This window comes from Aedes albopictus, chromosome 1 (genome assembly GCF_035046485.1).
Source record: "Aedes albopictus strain Foshan chromosome 1, AalbF5, whole genome shotgun sequence".
NCBI classification, from domain to species: Eukaryota; Metazoa; Arthropoda; class Insecta; order Diptera; family Culicidae; genus Aedes; species Aedes albopictus.
In genome coordinates this window covers 15,491,669-15,509,062 of record NC_085136.1, presented here as the reverse complement: position 1 = coordinate 15,509,062, position 17,394 = coordinate 15,491,669, and the positions used below count along the sequence as shown (strand labels likewise).

Sequence of the window (17,394 nt, the reverse complement as noted above, 5' to 3'; positions counted from 1 at the left end):
GCCGCCAGGGACATGAGGTAGCGAACGGTGGCGTATCGCACTACAGGTGCATAAGTCTCATTGTAGTCCACACCCTTAACTTGAGAGAAGCCCTTGATTACCAGGCGGGCTTTGTATCTCTCCACCGTCCCATCGGAGTTGGTCTTCACCTTGTACACCCACTTCGACCGCAAGGCCTTTCGTCCGGCAGGTAGCTTCGTCAGCTCCCACGTGCAGTTCTTCTGTAGGGCGTCATACTCCGACTGCATGGCCTCCTTCCACCGGTCACTGCCTTCACCGGAAATCGCATCCTGGAACGTATTCGGCTCATTGAACACCACCGGATTGGCAGTATGGGGACCATCGTACTCTGGGTTCGGTTCTGAAAACTGTTGAGGATTTTTAGGGGCGGCACTGCAGTTCATAATAAAGTTTCGATACTTGCCTGGGGGCACGCGCTCCCTCTCACTGCGCCTTACCAACTTGCGTGGGTCCTCTGTTTGTGAGGGGAGCGCAACAGGCTGCGACTGCTGAACGGGCTGCTGCTCTTGAACATCGGTTTCTTCCCCCTCCGGGTCATCGTAATCGGACTCACTACTATCTTCATCATCGTCGTCTTGCACTCCGGGCACGTTCCGCTGATCTTGGTCTTGATCTTGGACGACTGGCTGAACGACCACATCAAGTGGAACATCTTCTATGGTCGCTTCTTCAAACTCAGGAATCTGGTTGATCGCACTTTCGTCCAGGAATATGACATCCCGGCTGACGATAACGTTCTTCACCTTCGGACTGTACACTCGGTACGTTTTGGAATTGCTGCTGTAGCCCATGAAAATTCCGGGCTCGGACTTGGGATCCCACTTCCTCCTCTTCTCTTTCGGCACGTGAAACATTACCTTGGATCCAAATACGCGCAGATGGGCTAGGTCCGGTCTTCGTCCGGTAAACGCTTCTTCTGGTGTCACCGGCAACCCTTTCGTTGGCGATCGGTTGATCACGTACGATGCCGTCGCAACAGCTTCGGCCCAATAGCGCTTCTCCAATTTCGCGTCACACAGCATACTCCTCGCTTTCTCCACAATCGTCCGGTTCATACGCTCAGCTAATCCATTCTGTTCCGGGTTGTATGGAACGGACATCTCGTGCTGAATACCGGACTGCCGAAGAAACTGCTTCATAGGGTGATTCACATATTCGGTCCCATTGTCCGACCTGAACCGCTTGATTTTCTGACCTGTCTGGTTCTCAGCGAAGCTCTTGAAGTCTTGAAACGCTTCTAATACTTCCCTTTTTGATTTCAGGAAATACACAAACGCCTTCCTACTTGCATCGTCAATAAACGTTAGGAAGTAGCGCCTTCCTCCAATCGATGTCGTCTCCATGGGTCCACAGAGATCGGAGTGTATCAACTCCAGCACACGGTCTTCACGATGTCCCACGGATCGAAACGGCTGTCGTGGATGCTTGCCTTGTATGCAGGGGACACACTTCGTAAAGTTGGCCACGCTGAAGTCGAATCCACTTGCCATGCCGCCTAATCGCTTCATGCAGCCAACGGACATATGGCACAACCTCCGGTGCCAAAGCTGGAAGTTGTTCTCCGCCTTGCAGGTCATATTCGCCGACGGACTGTGGGCTTTCCTCAACTTATACAAACCGCCGGACTCTTGTCCAACCGCAACTACTTCGTTCTTCGGACTGACGACCTTGCACGCTTCCTTCGTAAACGTCACGCTGTAACCGTTTTGGCACATTCTACTTACCGACAGCAAATTTACTGCCAGATCCGGTACGCACAGGACCTCGCTCATGGAAATTTCGCAGGTTGTGGCTCCAACATCCGCCGACACGTTCACCAGTCCTTTGGCAACCACCGGCACCGTCGCATTGTTGGCCACGTTGACGCTTGACGAAACACTCACCGCATCCTCCAGAAGGTTTCTGTCCCGGCACAAATGAGCGGTTGCTCCGGAATCGAATATCCAATCTTCCTCTGCTGCCGCCGCGGCCATAGTGGACGGCTGGCTTGCATTGAGCGCCGCGAAAAATGCGGCATGCCCACTGTTCTTGCTGTACTTCTCCTTCTTCTTCTCGACGGCTTGACTGGAACACTGGGATGCGAAGTGGCCCATTTTCTTGCACCGGTAGCACTTCACATTGGCTTTGTCGCTGCTGGCCTTCGGACCTTGCTTGGGCTTACTCAGGAACGCTTCTCCGCCTTGTTTCGTATCGCTTGAAACTTTCACGTCTTGAAGGATCTTCGCCTTGACGATGTCCGCTGTCAGCTTAATTCCGGATGACTCCAGGCCGAGGATCATCGGGTCGTACTGTTTCGGCAGGCCTTTCATTAACAAACTGGCCAGCCAAGCGTCATCGACCTTGAATCCGACTTCCGCCAACTGATGACTAGTCGTGAACAGCTCATTCACGTACTGCTGCGTCGTCTGGCAGATGATGTCCTCGTCGCGCTCAGCTCCAACCAGCCGGATTCCTGTGAGCCTCCTCAGCAGACCGATCTTGCGTGTCGACCCACTGTGCTCGTACGTGTTCCGAAGGTTGTCCCACGCCTCTTTCGCATTCTTGGCATCCCGCACCAATCCGTATATGCTCGAATCGATGCTGAGACATATAGTCGCCAGCGCTTGGTCGGAGATTTCATCGCTTACCGCCGGATCACCTTGAGCTTGCTCCTTCACTGCGCACCAGGTCCGCTCCTTGATTAGGACCATCTTGGTGGCGAAGGACCAAGAACTGTAGTTTTCCGATCCTCGCAGAACCTCTCGCACCGGTAGGGAAACCGATCCTCCTGGATGTCTTGACTGTCCACCTTGATTCGAGCCGGATCCAGGACCATTTCGGATTGCTTCAGGGTTTGACATTTCCGACGATGGGGCTTGAAAAAATTTTCTTCACTAACAGAGCCGTATCCTTGGTAACGGCTAGGGCTCATAACCTATTGAATAATACGTCTGCTAGGTTTGGTAGTCTAATACTGAATGAGGTTTATTGAACTAATCTAATCATGACATACTACAATTCGATGGTTACTATTCTATCAATTTCTTTCAGGGATTCCTTCAGGAGTTCCTTCGGGGATTCCTTCAGGAATTCCTTCGGGGCTTCCTTCAGGAATTCCTTCGGGGATTCCTTCAGGAATTCCTTCGGGGATTCCTTCAGGAATTCCTTCGGGGATTCCTCCGGAAATTCCTTCGGAGATTCCTCCAGGAATTCCTTCGGGGATTCCTCCAGGAATTCCTTCGGGGATTCCTCCAGGAATTCCTTTGGGGATTCCACAAGGAATTCCTTCAGGAATTCCTTCGGGGATTCCTTCAGGAATTCCTTCGGGGATTCCTCCAGGAATTCCTTCAGGGATTCCTCCAGGAATTCCTTCGGGGATTCCTCCAGGAATTCCTTCGGGGATTCCTCCAGGAATTCCTTTGGGGATTCCACAAGGAATTCCTTCAGGAATTCCTTCGGGGATTCCTTCAGGAATTCCTTCGGGGATTCCTCCAGGAATTCCTTCAGGGATTCCTCCAGGAATTCCTTCGGGGATTCCTCCAGGAATTCCTTCGGGGATTCCTCCAGGAATTCCTTCGGGGATTCCTCCAGGAATTCCTCCAGGAATTCCTCCAGGAATTCCTCCAGGAATTCCTTCAGGAATTCCTTCGGGGATTCCTTCAGGAATTCCTTCGGGGATTCCTTCAGGAATTCCTTCGGGGATTCCTTCAGGAATTCCTTCGGGGATTCCTTCAGGAATTCCTTCGGGGATTCCTTCAGGAATTCCTTCGGGGATTCCTTCAGGAATTCCTTCGGGGATTCCTTCAGGAATTCCTTCGGGGATTCCTCCAGGAATTCCTTCAGGGATTCCTCCAGGAATTCCTTCGGGGATTCCTCCAGGAATTCCTTAGGGGATTCCTCCAGGAATTCCTTAGGGGATTCCTCCAGGAATTCCTCCAGGAATTCCTTCGGGGATTTCTTCAGGAAACCTTCGGGGATTCCTCCTGAAATTCCTTCGGGGATTCCTTCAGGATTTCCTTCGGGGATTCCTTCAGGATTTCCTTCGGGGATTCCTTCTTAAATTCCTTCGGGGATTCCTTCAGAAATTCCTTCGGGAATTAATTTAGGAATTCTTTCGGGGATTCCTTCAGGATTTCTTTCGGGGATTCCTTCGGGGATTCCTTCAGGAATTCCTTCGGGGATTCCTCCAGGAATTCCTTCGGGGATTCCTTCAGGAATTCCTTCGGGGATTCCTCCAGGAATTCCTTCGGGGATTCCTCCAGGAATTCCTTCGGGGATTCCTCCAGGAATTCCTTCGGGGATTCCTCCAGGAATTCCTTCGGGGATTCCTCCAGGAATTCCTTCGGGGATTCCTCCAGGAATTTCTTCGGGGATTCCTCCAGGAATTCCTTCGGGGATTCCTCCAGGAATTCCTTCGGGGATTCCTTCAGGAATTCCTTCGGGGATTCCTTCGGGAATTCCTGGGATTTCACCAGGAATTCCTTCGGGGATTCCTCCAGGAATTCCTTCGGGGATTCCTCCAGGAATTCCTTCGGGGATTCCTCCAGGAATTCCTTCGGGGATTCCTTCAGGAATTCCTTCGGGGATTCCTTCAGGAATTCCTTCGGGGATTCCTTCAGGAATTCCTTCGGGGATTCCTTCAGGAATTCCTTCGGGGATTCCTTCAGGAATTCCTTCGGGGATTCCTTCAGGAATTCCTTCGGGGATTCCTTCAGAAATTCCTTCGGGGATTCCTTCAGGAATTCCTTCGGGGATTCCTCCAGGAATTCCTTCGGGGATACCTCCAGGAATTCCTTCGGGGATTCCTTCAGGAATTGCTTCGGGGATTCCTTCAGGAATTCCTTCGGGGATTCCTTCAGGAATTCCTTCGGGGATTCCTTCAGGAATTGCTTCGGGGATTCCTTCAGGAATTTCTTCGGGGATTCCTTCAGGATTTCTTTCGGGGATTCCTTCAGGATTTCCTTCGGGGATTCCTTCTTAAATTCCTTCGGGGATTCCTTCAGAAATTCCTTCGGGAATTAATTTAGGAATTCTTTCGGGGATTCCTTCAGGATTTCTTTCGGGGATTCCTTCGGGGATTCCTCCAGGAATTCCTTCGGGGATTCCTCCAGGAATTCCTTCGGGGATTCCTCCAGGAATTCCTTCGGGGATTCCTCCAGGAATTCCTTCGGGGATTCCTCCAGGAATTCCTTCGGGGATTCCTCCAGGAATTTCTTCGGGGATTCCTTCAGGATTTCTTTCGGGGATTCCTTCAGGATTTCTTTCGGGGATTCCTGCGGGGATTCCTTCAGGAATTCCTTCGGGGATTCCTTCAGGAATTCCTTCGGGGATTCCTTCAGAAATTCCTTCCGGGATTCCTTCAGAAATTCCTTCCGGGATTCCTTCAGGAATTCCTTCGGGGATTCCTCCAGGAATTCCTTCGGGGATACCTCCAGGAATTCCTTCGGGGATTCCTTCAGGAATTGCTTCGGGGATTCCTTCAGGAATTCCTTCGGGGATTCCTTCAGGAATTCCTTCGGGGATTCCTTCAGGAATTTCTTCGGGGATTCCTTCAGGAATTTCTTCGGGGATTCCTTCAGGAATTCCTTCGGCGATTCCTTCAGGAATTCCTTCGGCGATTCCTTCGGGGATTCCTTCAGGAATTCCTTCGGGGATTCCTCCAGGAATTCCTTCGGGGATTCCTTCAGGAATTCCTTCGGGGATTCCTCCAGGAATTCCTTCGGGGATTCCTCCAGGAATTCCTTCGGGGATTCCTCCAGGAATTCCTTCGGGGATTCCTCCAGGAATTCCTTCGGGGATTCCTTCAGGAATTCCTTCGGGGATTCCTTCAGGCATTCCTTCGGGGATTCCTTCAGGAATTCCTTCGGGGATTCCTTCAGGAATTCCTTTGGGGATTCCTTCAGGAATTCCTTCGGGGATGCCTTCAGGAATTCCTTCGGGGATTCCTTCAGGCATTCCTTCGGGGATTCCTTCAGGAATTCCTTCGGGGATTCCTCCAGGAATTCCTTCGGGGATTCCTCCAGGAATTCCTTCGGGGATTCCTCCAGGATTTTCTTCGGGGATTCCTTCAGGAATTCCCTCGGGGATTCCTTCAGGAATTCCTTCGGGTATTCCTCCAGGAATTCCTTCGGGTATTCCTTCAGGAATTCCTTCGGGGATTCCTTCAGGAATTCCTTCGGGGATTCCTTCAGGAATTCCTTCGGGGATTCCTTCAGGAATTCCTTCGGGGATTCCTTCAGGAATTCCTTCGGGGATTCCTTCAGGAATTCCTTCGGGGATTCCTTCAGGAATTCCTTCGGGGATTCCTTCAGGAATTCCTTCGGGTATTCCTTCAGGAATTCCTTCGGGTATTCCTTCAGGAATTCCTTCGGGGATTCCTTCAGGAATTCCTTCAGGAATTCCTTCGGGGATTCCTCCAGGAATTTCTTCGGCGATTCCTCCAGGAATTCCTTCGGGGATTCCTCCGGGAATTCCTTCAGGGAATCCTCCAGGAATTCCTTCGAGGATTCCTCCAGGAACTCCTTCGGGGATTCCTCCAGGATTTTTTTCGAGGATTCCTCCAGGAATACCTTAGGGGATTCCTCCAGGAATTTCATCAGGAATTCTTCCAGGAAGTCCTTCGGGAATTCCTTCAGGAAATCCTTCAGGGATTCCTCCAGGAATTCCTTCGGGGATTCCTCCAGGAATTCCTTCGGGGACTCCTCCAGGAATTCCATCGGGGGTTCCTCCTGGAATTCCATCGGGGGTTCCTCCAGGAATTCCGTCAGGAATTTCTCCAAGAGTTCCTCCAGGGATTACTCCTGTGGTTCCTGCAGGGATTCCGCTCCAGAGATTTGTCCGGACATTTCTTAAGGGTTTCCCCCAGGCACTCCTTCAGGCATTCCTTCAGGCATTCCTTCCGGGATTCCTCCCGGAATTCCTCCACGATTTCGCCCAAGGATTTCTCCAGGCATTTCTCCAGGAATTTATTCAAGAATTCCTCCATGTCTTCTTCCAGGAACTCCTCCAGGAACTCCAGGGATTTTTCCAGGAACTCCTCTAGAGATTTTTTCCAAGATTTCTCACAGGGATTTTTCCAGGAATTCCTCTAGTGATTCATTCCGAAATTTCTCTCGGGATCTTATCAAAAATTTATTCAGGGATTCGTTCAGGAATTGCAAAAATCCTTCCATCATCACCCAGGAGTTTCTCCAGGGATGCCTCCAAGAATACCTGAAGACTTTTCTGAATTACTTCAAGGATTTCCAGAGGAATTTCTACAGCAAATTATATTGGAATTCTTTCGGCTAATTTTAGAGGAATGCATGCAGGAGCCTGAAAATTCTTCAAAAAGTCATCCAGGAATTCTTTCACAATTTTCTCCTTTAGAATTTCATCCACAGATTCGTCCAGGCATCCATCCACGAAGTCCTTCAAGAATACCCCCTGCAGTTCCTGCCAAAGAAATCCTTCAAAAATTCGTCCTTCGATTCTTTCAGGAATATGTCTTGCGATTTTTTTTCCCAAGAAGTTGTCCTTGGATTTCTTCAGGAACTCCTCCAGAGATTCTTCTAGGAGTTTTATCAGGGATGCCTTCAGGGTGTTCCACTAGAAAGTCTTTCAGGGAAAATTAAGGACAAACGTCTTGAGATCCCGCTTCAACACTGCATCAAAACTCCAGACGCACAAATCTCAAGAAACAAACTTCAAACAACAATGCATTTTATTATTCTCTTTTTGCTCACTCGTGATATGCTTAAAATGAGAAGCTCAGGTGCGCTGATTTTGTTTACGAAGAGATTTGTGCCCTCGAAATCATGAGTAGGTGCCAAAGTCGGCCATTGTGGCGGCCATTTTGGGATTCTAACAAGTCTGTCCTTAATAGGGTCCTATTACTAAAGACGAAATCGCGCTTTGATTGAATAATACAGTAGACGTTCGCTCGGTGCAAACAGTTTAACTGCAATGCTTTTTAACTGCAAGTCCGCTAAGTGCATCAATTTTGCAGTTATCGCACCGCTATCTGTCAAAAACAAAACGTCAACTGAGTTGCGATGTTCTTCGGATGCACTAAAGCTGCATTGCGATGTTTTTGAGTGCATTCTGGCTGCGTCCAACAGCAATTGACAACTGTTTGACGGCTGTCAGTCGTTGCAGTTAGCGAATTTCATTCGGTAACTGAAACGTAAACATGTTGCAGTTATCGAACGTCTACTGTACGATCAAGCACGGTATTGTAATTGGAATTGTACTTTACTCGGACTCGAAATACGAAGAAATAATGAGAAGATTCGAAATAAGTAAAATGGTAAATAGTTCTAGTTTGACATTTGAGGTCGACCTTGACGTGATGGAACTCGACATTTTTCGCACTGGGGGTTTCAAAAATGTTCCTATTTGACATACACGGTGAAAAAAAATCACTCAGAGCATGTGTTGTATGTTAGGGGCGGAACAAAAGATTAGGGGCGAAGATTTATCCAAAGATTATTACAATGATTCTTACGGAAATGCTAGAAGTTTTTTATTCAAAAATTCTACTACAGATTCCTGCAGAAATTCATACAAAAGTTCTTTCAGGAATTCATCCAAGTATTTTGGTAGAAATTTCTCCAGGATTTCCGCCAGCAATTCCTTGAAAATCGTATTTTTATTGGGGAATTTCTCCAGAAATTTTTCTTAAAATATCTCTAGAGGTTCTGTTGGGTATTCCAATAGTGATTTCTCGAAGAGAATGAGTTCTACAGGTATATTTTCTTTAGAAAATCCTCCTTTGCTTCAGAAGTTTTCATCGGAGCCCTTCAGATATTTATGTTCTTCAGAAATTCTTAAAAAAAAACAATTTAGATATTCCTTCGGAAATTTATTTAGAAAATCGTTCGGAAATACAGTAGACGTTCGCTCGGTGCAAACGCTTTAACTGCAATGCTTTTTAACTGCAAGTACGGTAAGTGCAACAATTTTGCAGTTATCGCACCGCTATCCGTCAAAATGAAATGTCAACCGAGATGCGATGTTTTTCGTATGTACTTTTGTTGCCATATGCGATGTTTTCCGAATGCACACATTGATTGGCTGCATTCCACAGCAACTGACAGTTCTTTGACGTCTGTCAGTTGCTGCAGTTATTGAGTTTCATTCGATAAGTGAAACGTAAACATGTTGCAGTTATCGAACGTCTACTGTATCTGAAACTGGTTCAGCATTCCAAGAATCAATTCGGACATTTCAGCAGAGTTGCCAGACTCTTTACCTAAATGAAGGTTTCAATGTTTCCCTTTTGTTTGAAGGTTCAATAAATTTTTAGATTGGTTTTATGCAAGTCAGTTCTTCCGATTATTGGTGCTACCGGTCTCCTACGTCTCCCAATACGGATTCCTTTGTCATGACATACTATGTTTGCCGTTTGATAACAGTGCTGATTCCCAATCCTAATTGCTCTCCACCACCGAACGGAATAAAAGATGGATGAATGGTGCAAATGAAAACAACACAAACTCGCCATCATGTGTAATTTATTTACATTTCTTTTGATAAATGTCCTGCGATATGGCTGCTGCCCAACCACCGGATCCACAATGTTCATTCTCCCTTTTTTTGTTGATTTTTCGTAGCTCGGGATTTTTATCTCATCGCTTCCATCGCCAGCCTGCTGGGACGCGTATGCGAAACAAAAAAAAACACGTGGCCTACTCCGATCACAGGCGGTGACAGACAGACACTGATTGCTCGTTTCGATTTCCCCGCGGAGGCCAACCGCCATGCCATGCCGCACCGTCACAGCCTACCACGATTGCGGAAATGATAAAAAAATCCCTTTGCACGGCACGGTGGTTTGAATGAAAAATAAATAAAAATGTGCATTTTTCTTGCTCCGTTTCGTTTTGCAGGATACTCGGCGGCCGCTCTGCTGGCGATCATATTTGCCATCCCGTTTGGCATGCGGATGCTGATACACCGGGACTCCGGCCGGTGGCGCAACTTTGCCCAAGCCTTCTACTCCGCCCATCTGGAGCTGTTCCTCGGCAACGGTTGCCTTGGTAAGCGCCGCGAACCTTATAAATGTTTTGAGACAATTAGTTGACGGATGTTTTTTTTTTGCCACCAGGTGTCGGCGTCATCATGCTGCTGGTGCTGACCATCGAGCGGTACGTCTCGGTGTGCCACCCGGGCCACATCCGGCGGTTCTGCCCGCCGCGGGTCACCGTCGCGCTGATACCGGTGCTCACCTTCCTGATCTACCTGCCATCGGTGCTCCGCGGCGAGGTCGTCAAATGTGTCTTACAATCCGATGGAACAATAATGTATCATAAGCGCGATAATATGAAGTTTTTAGATTCGTTATTTTATTCGGTAAGTTGTGAGTTTGAAGATAGCTGAGCAATAGCTTATCGTTATGTGGATTTCAGATTTACAAGGTGATATTGGAGATTGTCTTCAAGCTGGCCCCGACGGTGCTAATAGCCGGTTTAAACCTAAGGATAATGATCGTGTATCGTCGTACCTGTGATAAACGCCGACGGATGACGCTGTCCCGGATCAACACCAAGGACGAGGATCCGAGGAAATTTGCCGAGGAGCGGCGGCTCATGATGTTGTTAGGTCAGTAAGGGTACCGCGGGGACCGTTAGCACCATTCGCATTTGAATGTTTCCTCTCCAATTGCAGGTAGCACATCGCTTCTCTTCCTGCTCTGTGTTTCCCCAATGGCTCTCCTCCACGTGACGCTGTCACCTGAACATCTGTCCAGTTATTCCTTTCAGGTTGTCCGCAAAAAATCCTTGTTTCACCTTTCAACTAACCTGTTGGTCTCTTTCTAGCTTTTCCGAGCGCTTGCAAACCTACTGGAGCTCATAAACTACTCTTTGACCTTCTACATCTACTGTCTGTTCAGCGAAGACTTCCGGAACACCCTGTTCCGGACGATACGGTGGCCGTGGTTCGAGAAACCACTGTACAATCGAGGAACCGACGTAGGATTCTTTGGAACTAAGCACAAGTTCCGTAACTTATTCTTCCCTTTCCCCCACAGTTCCCCCTGAAGCATCTGCCGCCGGGTTCGATCCTCAACGGGCACCACCATCACCATCGGCACCACCACCACCACCACCACTCGAACGGCAAGCGGCGTCTAGCGAACAGCAGTTCCCCTGGCAACGGCACTCTCCTCCATCCGAACTCGATCCACAGCCAGCGGCTGTCACCGAGTGCCACCATGCAACAGCAGCACCTCCTGACGGCCACGACACCAAACACGACGGCCACGACCACACCGCAGCACCTGCAGGCTACGCAAATCACCCTGACGACGACGACCACCACTTCCGGTTTCTGCACGGCCAACGGCCGCTCCAGCAGCATATGATATTACGCCAACGGCGGCGGTGGCAGCAGCACGTGCTGCTCCGTCAGCCGCAGCGACAGCATCTCCAGCGGAATCGGCATCGGAACGCGCGTGTTCGAGACCACCGGAGGCGGCGCCGGTGGAATGGAAGAGGGCGATGCGGCCGATGAACCGCCGCCAGTTGACGTTTGAAAGTCGGTCTAAGTAGGCGCTACTTTGCGTTGCGGCCCAAAATTCGCCACTTTCAGTAAAACAAAGTAACCCTAATCGGTTCGACACGTGAATGACACCATGTCCAAAAACAAGTGCGCTATCAAAATCCCAGAAAATGCGATTCGTTAAAAGCATAGTTAAATATGTATTGAAGGTGATCTCTCCGCAGCCTAGTTATCTATGGAATCAAAACAAACAAAACATCTATTATAAATAGCTCATCGATGTTGTTGTAAATAAATACAGAAGTTCGAATTTCCCCGGCGAATCGAAGCGGAATCGATCGCCGAATGAGGGAAATCCAAGCGAAAACAGTGTCCTACCCCTCGGTATTGTAGTTATACGAAGATATTTAGATTTAGACAGCAGAATTAAGAAAAAAGTGGACTAATCCAAACAACCCAGATGTGACAGTAAATTTTACATTCTACATATATTTATATACACTCAGTAACAACAGACATTATTCAAATACAATGCTATGAGCGTGTTTAAAAACAGAGAGAGCGGAGAAGACGAAAAAAATACACGGAAAAATCGGTGCCATTTCTCAAAATTCCATTGTTGTTAGATCCTATTTAGAGTGCAGTAGAAGAATATGACGCCGAAGAAGTCACGAAACGTGAATTGTTAGGATGAAGCATTGTGGATCTGGATTTTTAGTTGCGACGATGGCAGCCACACTCAAGCTCACTTGAGCCCATTGACAGTTGACTAACACTGAATCTGCTGATCAACTGTCAAACTAGTTTGTCAGTTTGACTGTGACCGAGTTTGACTGTGGCTGCTATCATCATCGCTCGTAAGATGCTGGATTTGCCGGCAGCCCGATATGCTTTCAACCGTAATGGGTGTACCACAAAAGGCTGGAGAATCAAATTCTGAACCAGTTATTAAAAAGCATTACAAAGTATTAAATTGCTATACTGAACCTAACTAACAAAAAAAAAATAGGTTTGAAAATGAGACCAGAATGAGTATTTCAAACCAAAGCTGGAAATGTAGCAAGACGAATCACGAGAGGAAGGATTTGAATTTTGCGAGAAACTAACCGACCAGTGTCTAGCCCCTCTATTACCAACAACCATGTGACCTATATGTGGGAGTGGAGGCTTGTAAATATAATGCCCGATTTTAAGCTGAATCTATTCGAAAAACCAATTACGATGGTGTACTTCTAACTAGTAGAATTAACAAACAGTAAAAACAGATCGGAATAAATCTCGCAAATTCGTCAGCAAATGGTTTTGATGTTTTGCACTTGATCCGAACGAAATTCATGGTCTGCTCTGGCTCTGCTCTGGCTTTGCTCTGGCTCTGCTCTGGCTCTGGCTCTGCTCTGGCTCTGCTCTGGCTCTGCTCTGGCTCTGCTCTGGCTCTGCTCTGGCTCTGCTCTGGCTCTGCTCTGGCTCTGCTCTGGCTCTGCTCTGGCTCTGCTCTGGCTCTGCTCTGGCTCTGCTCTGGCTCTGCTCTGGCTCTGCTCTGGCTCTGCTCTGGCTCTGCTCTGGCTCTGCTCTGGCTCTGCTCTGGCTCTGCTCTGGCTCTGCTCTGGCTCTGCTCTGGCTCTGCTCTGGCTCTGCTCTGGCTCTGCTCTGGCTCTGCTCTGGCTCTGCTCTGGCTCTGCTCTGGCTCTGCTCTGGCTCTGCTCTGGCTCTGCTCTGGCTCTGCTCTGGCTCTGCTCTGGCTCTGCTCTGGCTCTGCTCTGGCTCTGCTCTGGCTCTGCTCTGGCTCTTCTCTGGCTCTGCTCTGGCTTTGCTCTGGCTCTGCTCTGGCTCTGCTCTGGCTCTGCTCTGGCTCTGCTCTGGCTCTGCTCTGGCTCTGCTCTGGCTCTGCTCTGGCTCTGCTCTGGCTCTGCTCTGGCTCTGCTCTGGCTCTGCTCTGGCTCTGCTCTGGCTCTGCTCTGGCTCTGCTCTGGCTCTGCTCTGGCTCTGCTCTGGCTCTGCTCTGGCTCTGCTCTGGCTCTGCTCTGGCTCTGCTCTGGCTCTGCTCTGGCTCTGCTCTGGCTCTGCTCTGGCTCTGCTCTGGCTCTGCTCTGGCTCTGCTCTGGCTCTGCTCTGGCTCTGCTCTGGCTCTGCTCTGGCTCTGCTCTGGCTTTGCTCTGGCTCTGCTCTGGCTCTGCTCTGGCTCTGCTCTGGCTCTGCTCTGGCTCTGCTCTGGCTCTGCTCTGACTTTGCACTGGCTCTGCTTTGGCTCTGCTCTGGCTCTACTTTGGCTCTGCTCTGGCTCTGCTCTGACTTTGCTCTGGCTCTGCTCTGGCTCTGCTCTGGCTCTGCTCTGGCTCTGCTCTGACTCTGCTCTGGCTCTGCTCTGGCTCTGCTCTGGCTCTGCTCCAATTTCTGCTCCAAGCTCTGCGCCAAGCTCTGCTCCAAGCTCTGCTCCAAGCTATGCTCCAAGCTCTGCTCCAAGCTCTGCTCTAGCTCTTCTCCAAGCTCTGCTCCAAGTTCTGCTCCAAGTTCTGCTCCGAGCTCTGCTCTAGCTCTGCTCCAAGTTCTGCTCCAAGCTCTGCTCCAAGTTCTGCTCCGAGCTCTGCTCTAGCTCTGCTCCAAGTTCTGCTCCAAGCTCTGCTCCAAGCTCTGCTCTAGCTCTGCTCCAAGTTCTGCTCCAAGCTCTGCGCCAAGCTCTGCTCCAAGCTGTGCTCCAAGCTCTGCTCTAGCTCTGCTCCAAGTTCTGCTCCAAGCTCTGCTCTAGCTCTGCTCCAAGTTCTGCTCCAAGCTCTGCGCCAAGCTCTGCTCCAAGCTATGCTTCAAGCTCTGCTCCAAGTTCTGCTCCAAGCTCTGCTCCAAGCTCTACTCCAAGCTCTGCTCCAAGCTCTGCTCTAGCTCTTCTCCAAGCTCTGCTCCAAGTTCTGCTCCAAGTTCTGCTCCGAGCTCTGCTCTAGCTCTGCTCCAAGCTCTGCTCCAATCTCTGCTCCAAGCTCTGCTCCAAGCTCTGCTTCAAGCTCTGCTCCAAGCTCTGCTCTAAGCTCTGCTCCAAGTTCTGCTCCAAGCTCTGCTCCAAGCTCTGCTCCAAGCTCTGCTCCAAGCTCTGCTTCAAGCTCTGCTCCAAGCTCTGCTCCAAGCTCTGCTCCAAGCTCTGCTCCAAGCTCTGCTCCAAGCTCTGCTCCAAGCTCTGCTCCAAGCTCTGCTCCAAGCTCTGCTCCAAGCTCTGCTCCAAGCTCTGCTCCAAGCTCTGCTCCAAGCTCTGCTCCAAGCTCTGCTCCAAGCTCTGCTCCAAGCTCTGCTCCAAGTTCTGCTCCAAGTTCTGCTCCAAGCTCTGCTCCAAGCTCGGCTCCAAGTTCTGCTCCAAGCTCGGCTCATAGTTCTGCTCAAAGTTCTGCTCCAAGCTCTGCTCGAAGCTCTGCTCTAAGCTCTGCTACAAGTTCGGCTCCAAGCTCTGCTCTGGCTCTTCTCCAAGCTCTGCTCCAAGCTGTGCTCCAAGTTCTGCTCTAAGTTCTGCTCCAAGCTCTGCTCCAAGCTGTGCTCCAAGTTCTGCTCCAAGCTCTGCTCCATGCTCTGCTCCAAGCTCTGCTCCAAGTTCTGCTCCAAGCTCTGCTCCAAGTTCTGCTCCAAGTTCTGCTCCAAGCTCTGCTCCAAGCTCGGCTCCAAGTTCTGCTCAAAGTTCTGCTCCAAGCTCTGCTCCAAGCTCGGCTCCAAGTTCTGCTCCAAGCTCTGCTCTAGCTCTGCTCCAAGTTCTGCTCCAAGCTCTGCGCCAAGCTCTGCTCCAAGCTATGCTCCAAGCTCTGCTCCAAGTGCTGCTCCAAGCTCTGCTCCAAGCTCTGCTCTAGCTCTGCTCCAAGCTCTGGTCCAAGCTCTGCTCCAAGTTCTGCTCCAAGCTATGCTCCAAGCTCTGCTCCAAGTTCTGCTCCAAGCTCTGCTCCAAGCTATGCTCCAAGCTCTGCTCCAAGTTCTGCTCCAAGCTCTGCTCCAAGCTCTGCTCCAATCTCTGCTCCAAGCTCTGCTTTAGCTCTGCTCCAAGCTCTGCTCCAATCTCTGCTCCAAGCTCTGCTCCAATCTCTGCTCCAAGTTCTGCTACAAGTTCTGCTCAAAGTTCTGCTCCAAGCTCTGCTCCAAGCCAAGCTCCAAGTTCTGCTCAAAGCTCCACTCCAAGCTCTGCTCCAAGCTCTGCTCCAAGCTCTGGTCCAAGTTCTGCTCCAAGCTCTGCTCCAAGCTCGGCTCCAAGCTCTGCTCCAAGTTCTGCTTCAAGCTCTGCTCCAAGCTCTGCTCTAGCTCTGCTCTAAGCTCTGCTCCAATCTCTGCTCCAAGCTCTGCTCCAAGCTCTGCTCCAAGCTCTGCGCCAAGCTCTGCTCCAAGCTCGGCTCCAAGTTCTGCTCCAAGTTCTGCTCCAAGCTCTGCTTTAGCTCTGCTCCAAGCTCTGCTCCAATCTCTGCTCCAAGCTCTGCTCCAATCTCTGCTCCAAGTTCTGCTACAAGTTCTGCTCAAAGTTCTGCTCCAAGCTCTGCTCCAAGCTCTGCTTCAAGCTCTGCTCCATGCTCTGCTCTAAGCTCTGCTCCAAGTTCTGCTCCAAGCTCTGCTCCAAGCTCTGCTCCAAGCTCTGCTCCAAGCTCTGCTCTAAGCTCTGCTCCAAGCTCTGCTCCAAGCTCTGCTCCAAGCTCTGCTCCAAGCTCTGCTCAAAGCTCTGCTCCAAGCTCTGCTCCAAGCTGGGCTCAAAGTTCTGCTCAAAGTTCTGCACCAAGCTCTGCTCCAAGCTCTGCTCAAAGCTCTGCTCCAAGCTCTACTCCAAGCTCTGCTCCAAGCTGGGCTCAAAGTTCTGCACCAAGCTCTGCTCCAAGCTCTGCTCTAAGCTCTGCTCCAAGTTCTGCTCCAAGCTCTGCTCTGGCTCTGCTCCAAGCTCTGCTCTAAGCTCTGCTCCAAGTTCTGCTCCAAGCTCTGCTCCAAGCTCTGCTCCAAGCTCTGCTCCAAGCTCTGCTCCAAGCTCTGCTCCAAGCTCGGCTCCAAGTTCTGCTCCAAGTTCTGCTCCAAGCTCTGCTCCAAGCTCGGCTCCAAGTTCTGCTCCAAGCTCTGCTCTAAGCTCTGCTCCAAGCTCGGCTCCAAGTTCTGCTCCAAGCTCTGCTCCAAGCTCTGCTCTAAGCTCTGCTCCAAGTTCTGCTCCAAGTTCTGCTCCAAGCTCTGCTCCAAGTTCGGCTCCAAGTTCTGCTCCAAGTTCTGCTCCAAGCTCTGCTCCAAGCTGTGCTCCAAGCTCTGCTCCAAGCTCGGCTCCAAGTTCTGCTCCAAGTTCTGCTCCAAGCTCTGCTCCAAGCTCGGCTCCAAGTTCTGCTCCAAGCTCTGCTCTAAGCTCTGCTCCAAGCTCGGCTCCAAGTTCTGCTCCAAGCTCTGCTCCAAGCTCTGCTCCAAGCTCTGCTCTAAGCTCTGCTCCAAGTTCTGCTCCAAGCTCTGCTCTGGCTCTGCTCCAAGCTCTGCTCCAAGCTGTGCTTCAAGCTCTGCTCCAAGCTCTGCTCTAAGCTCTGCTCCAAGTTCTGCTCCAAGTTCTGCTCTAAGCTCTGCTCCAAGTTCTGCTCCAAGCTCTGCTCTGGCTCTGCTCCAAGCTCTGCTCCAAGCTGTGTTCCAAGTTCTGCTCCAAGCTCTGCTCCATGCTCTGCTCCAAGCTCTGCTCCAAGTTCTGCTCCAAGCTCTGCTCCAAGCTCGGCTCAAAGTTCTACTCCAAGCTCTGCTCCAAGTTCTGCTCCAAGCTCTACTCCAAGCTCTGCTTCAAGCTCTGCTCCAAGCTCTGCTCCAAGCTCTGCTCCAAGCTCTGCTCCAAGTTCTGCTCCAAGTTCTGCTCCAAGCTCTGCTCCAAGCTCTGCTCTGGCTCTGCTCCAAGCTCTGCTCCAAGCTGTGCTCCAAGCTCTGCTCCAAGCTCTGCTCCAAGCTCTGCTCCAAGTT

At 50.3% G+C, this 17,394-nt stretch overlaps 1 protein-coding gene across 1 annotated transcript in view; it reads left to right on the top strand.

The window, feature by feature from the left end:
• Positions 1-12,772, top strand: part of LOC115256352 (probable G-protein coupled receptor B0563.6) — a 308,333-nt gene extending 295,561 nt beyond the window's left edge. Inside the window, exons 4-9 of the mRNA XM_029854687.2 lie at positions 9,870-10,019; positions 10,088-10,332; positions 10,389-10,581; positions 10,648-10,742; positions 10,800-10,952; positions 11,012-12,772. Of these exons, the coding sequence (XP_029710547.2) occupies positions 9,870-10,019; positions 10,088-10,332; positions 10,389-10,581; positions 10,648-10,742; positions 10,800-10,952; positions 11,012-11,344 (1,169 nt within the window). The 3' untranslated portion in view covers positions 11,345-12,772. The remainder of the gene's footprint in view (positions 1-9,869; positions 10,020-10,087; positions 10,333-10,388; positions 10,582-10,647; positions 10,743-10,799; positions 10,953-11,011) is intronic.
• The last annotated feature ends 4,622 nt before the right edge of the window (positions 12,773-17,394 follow it).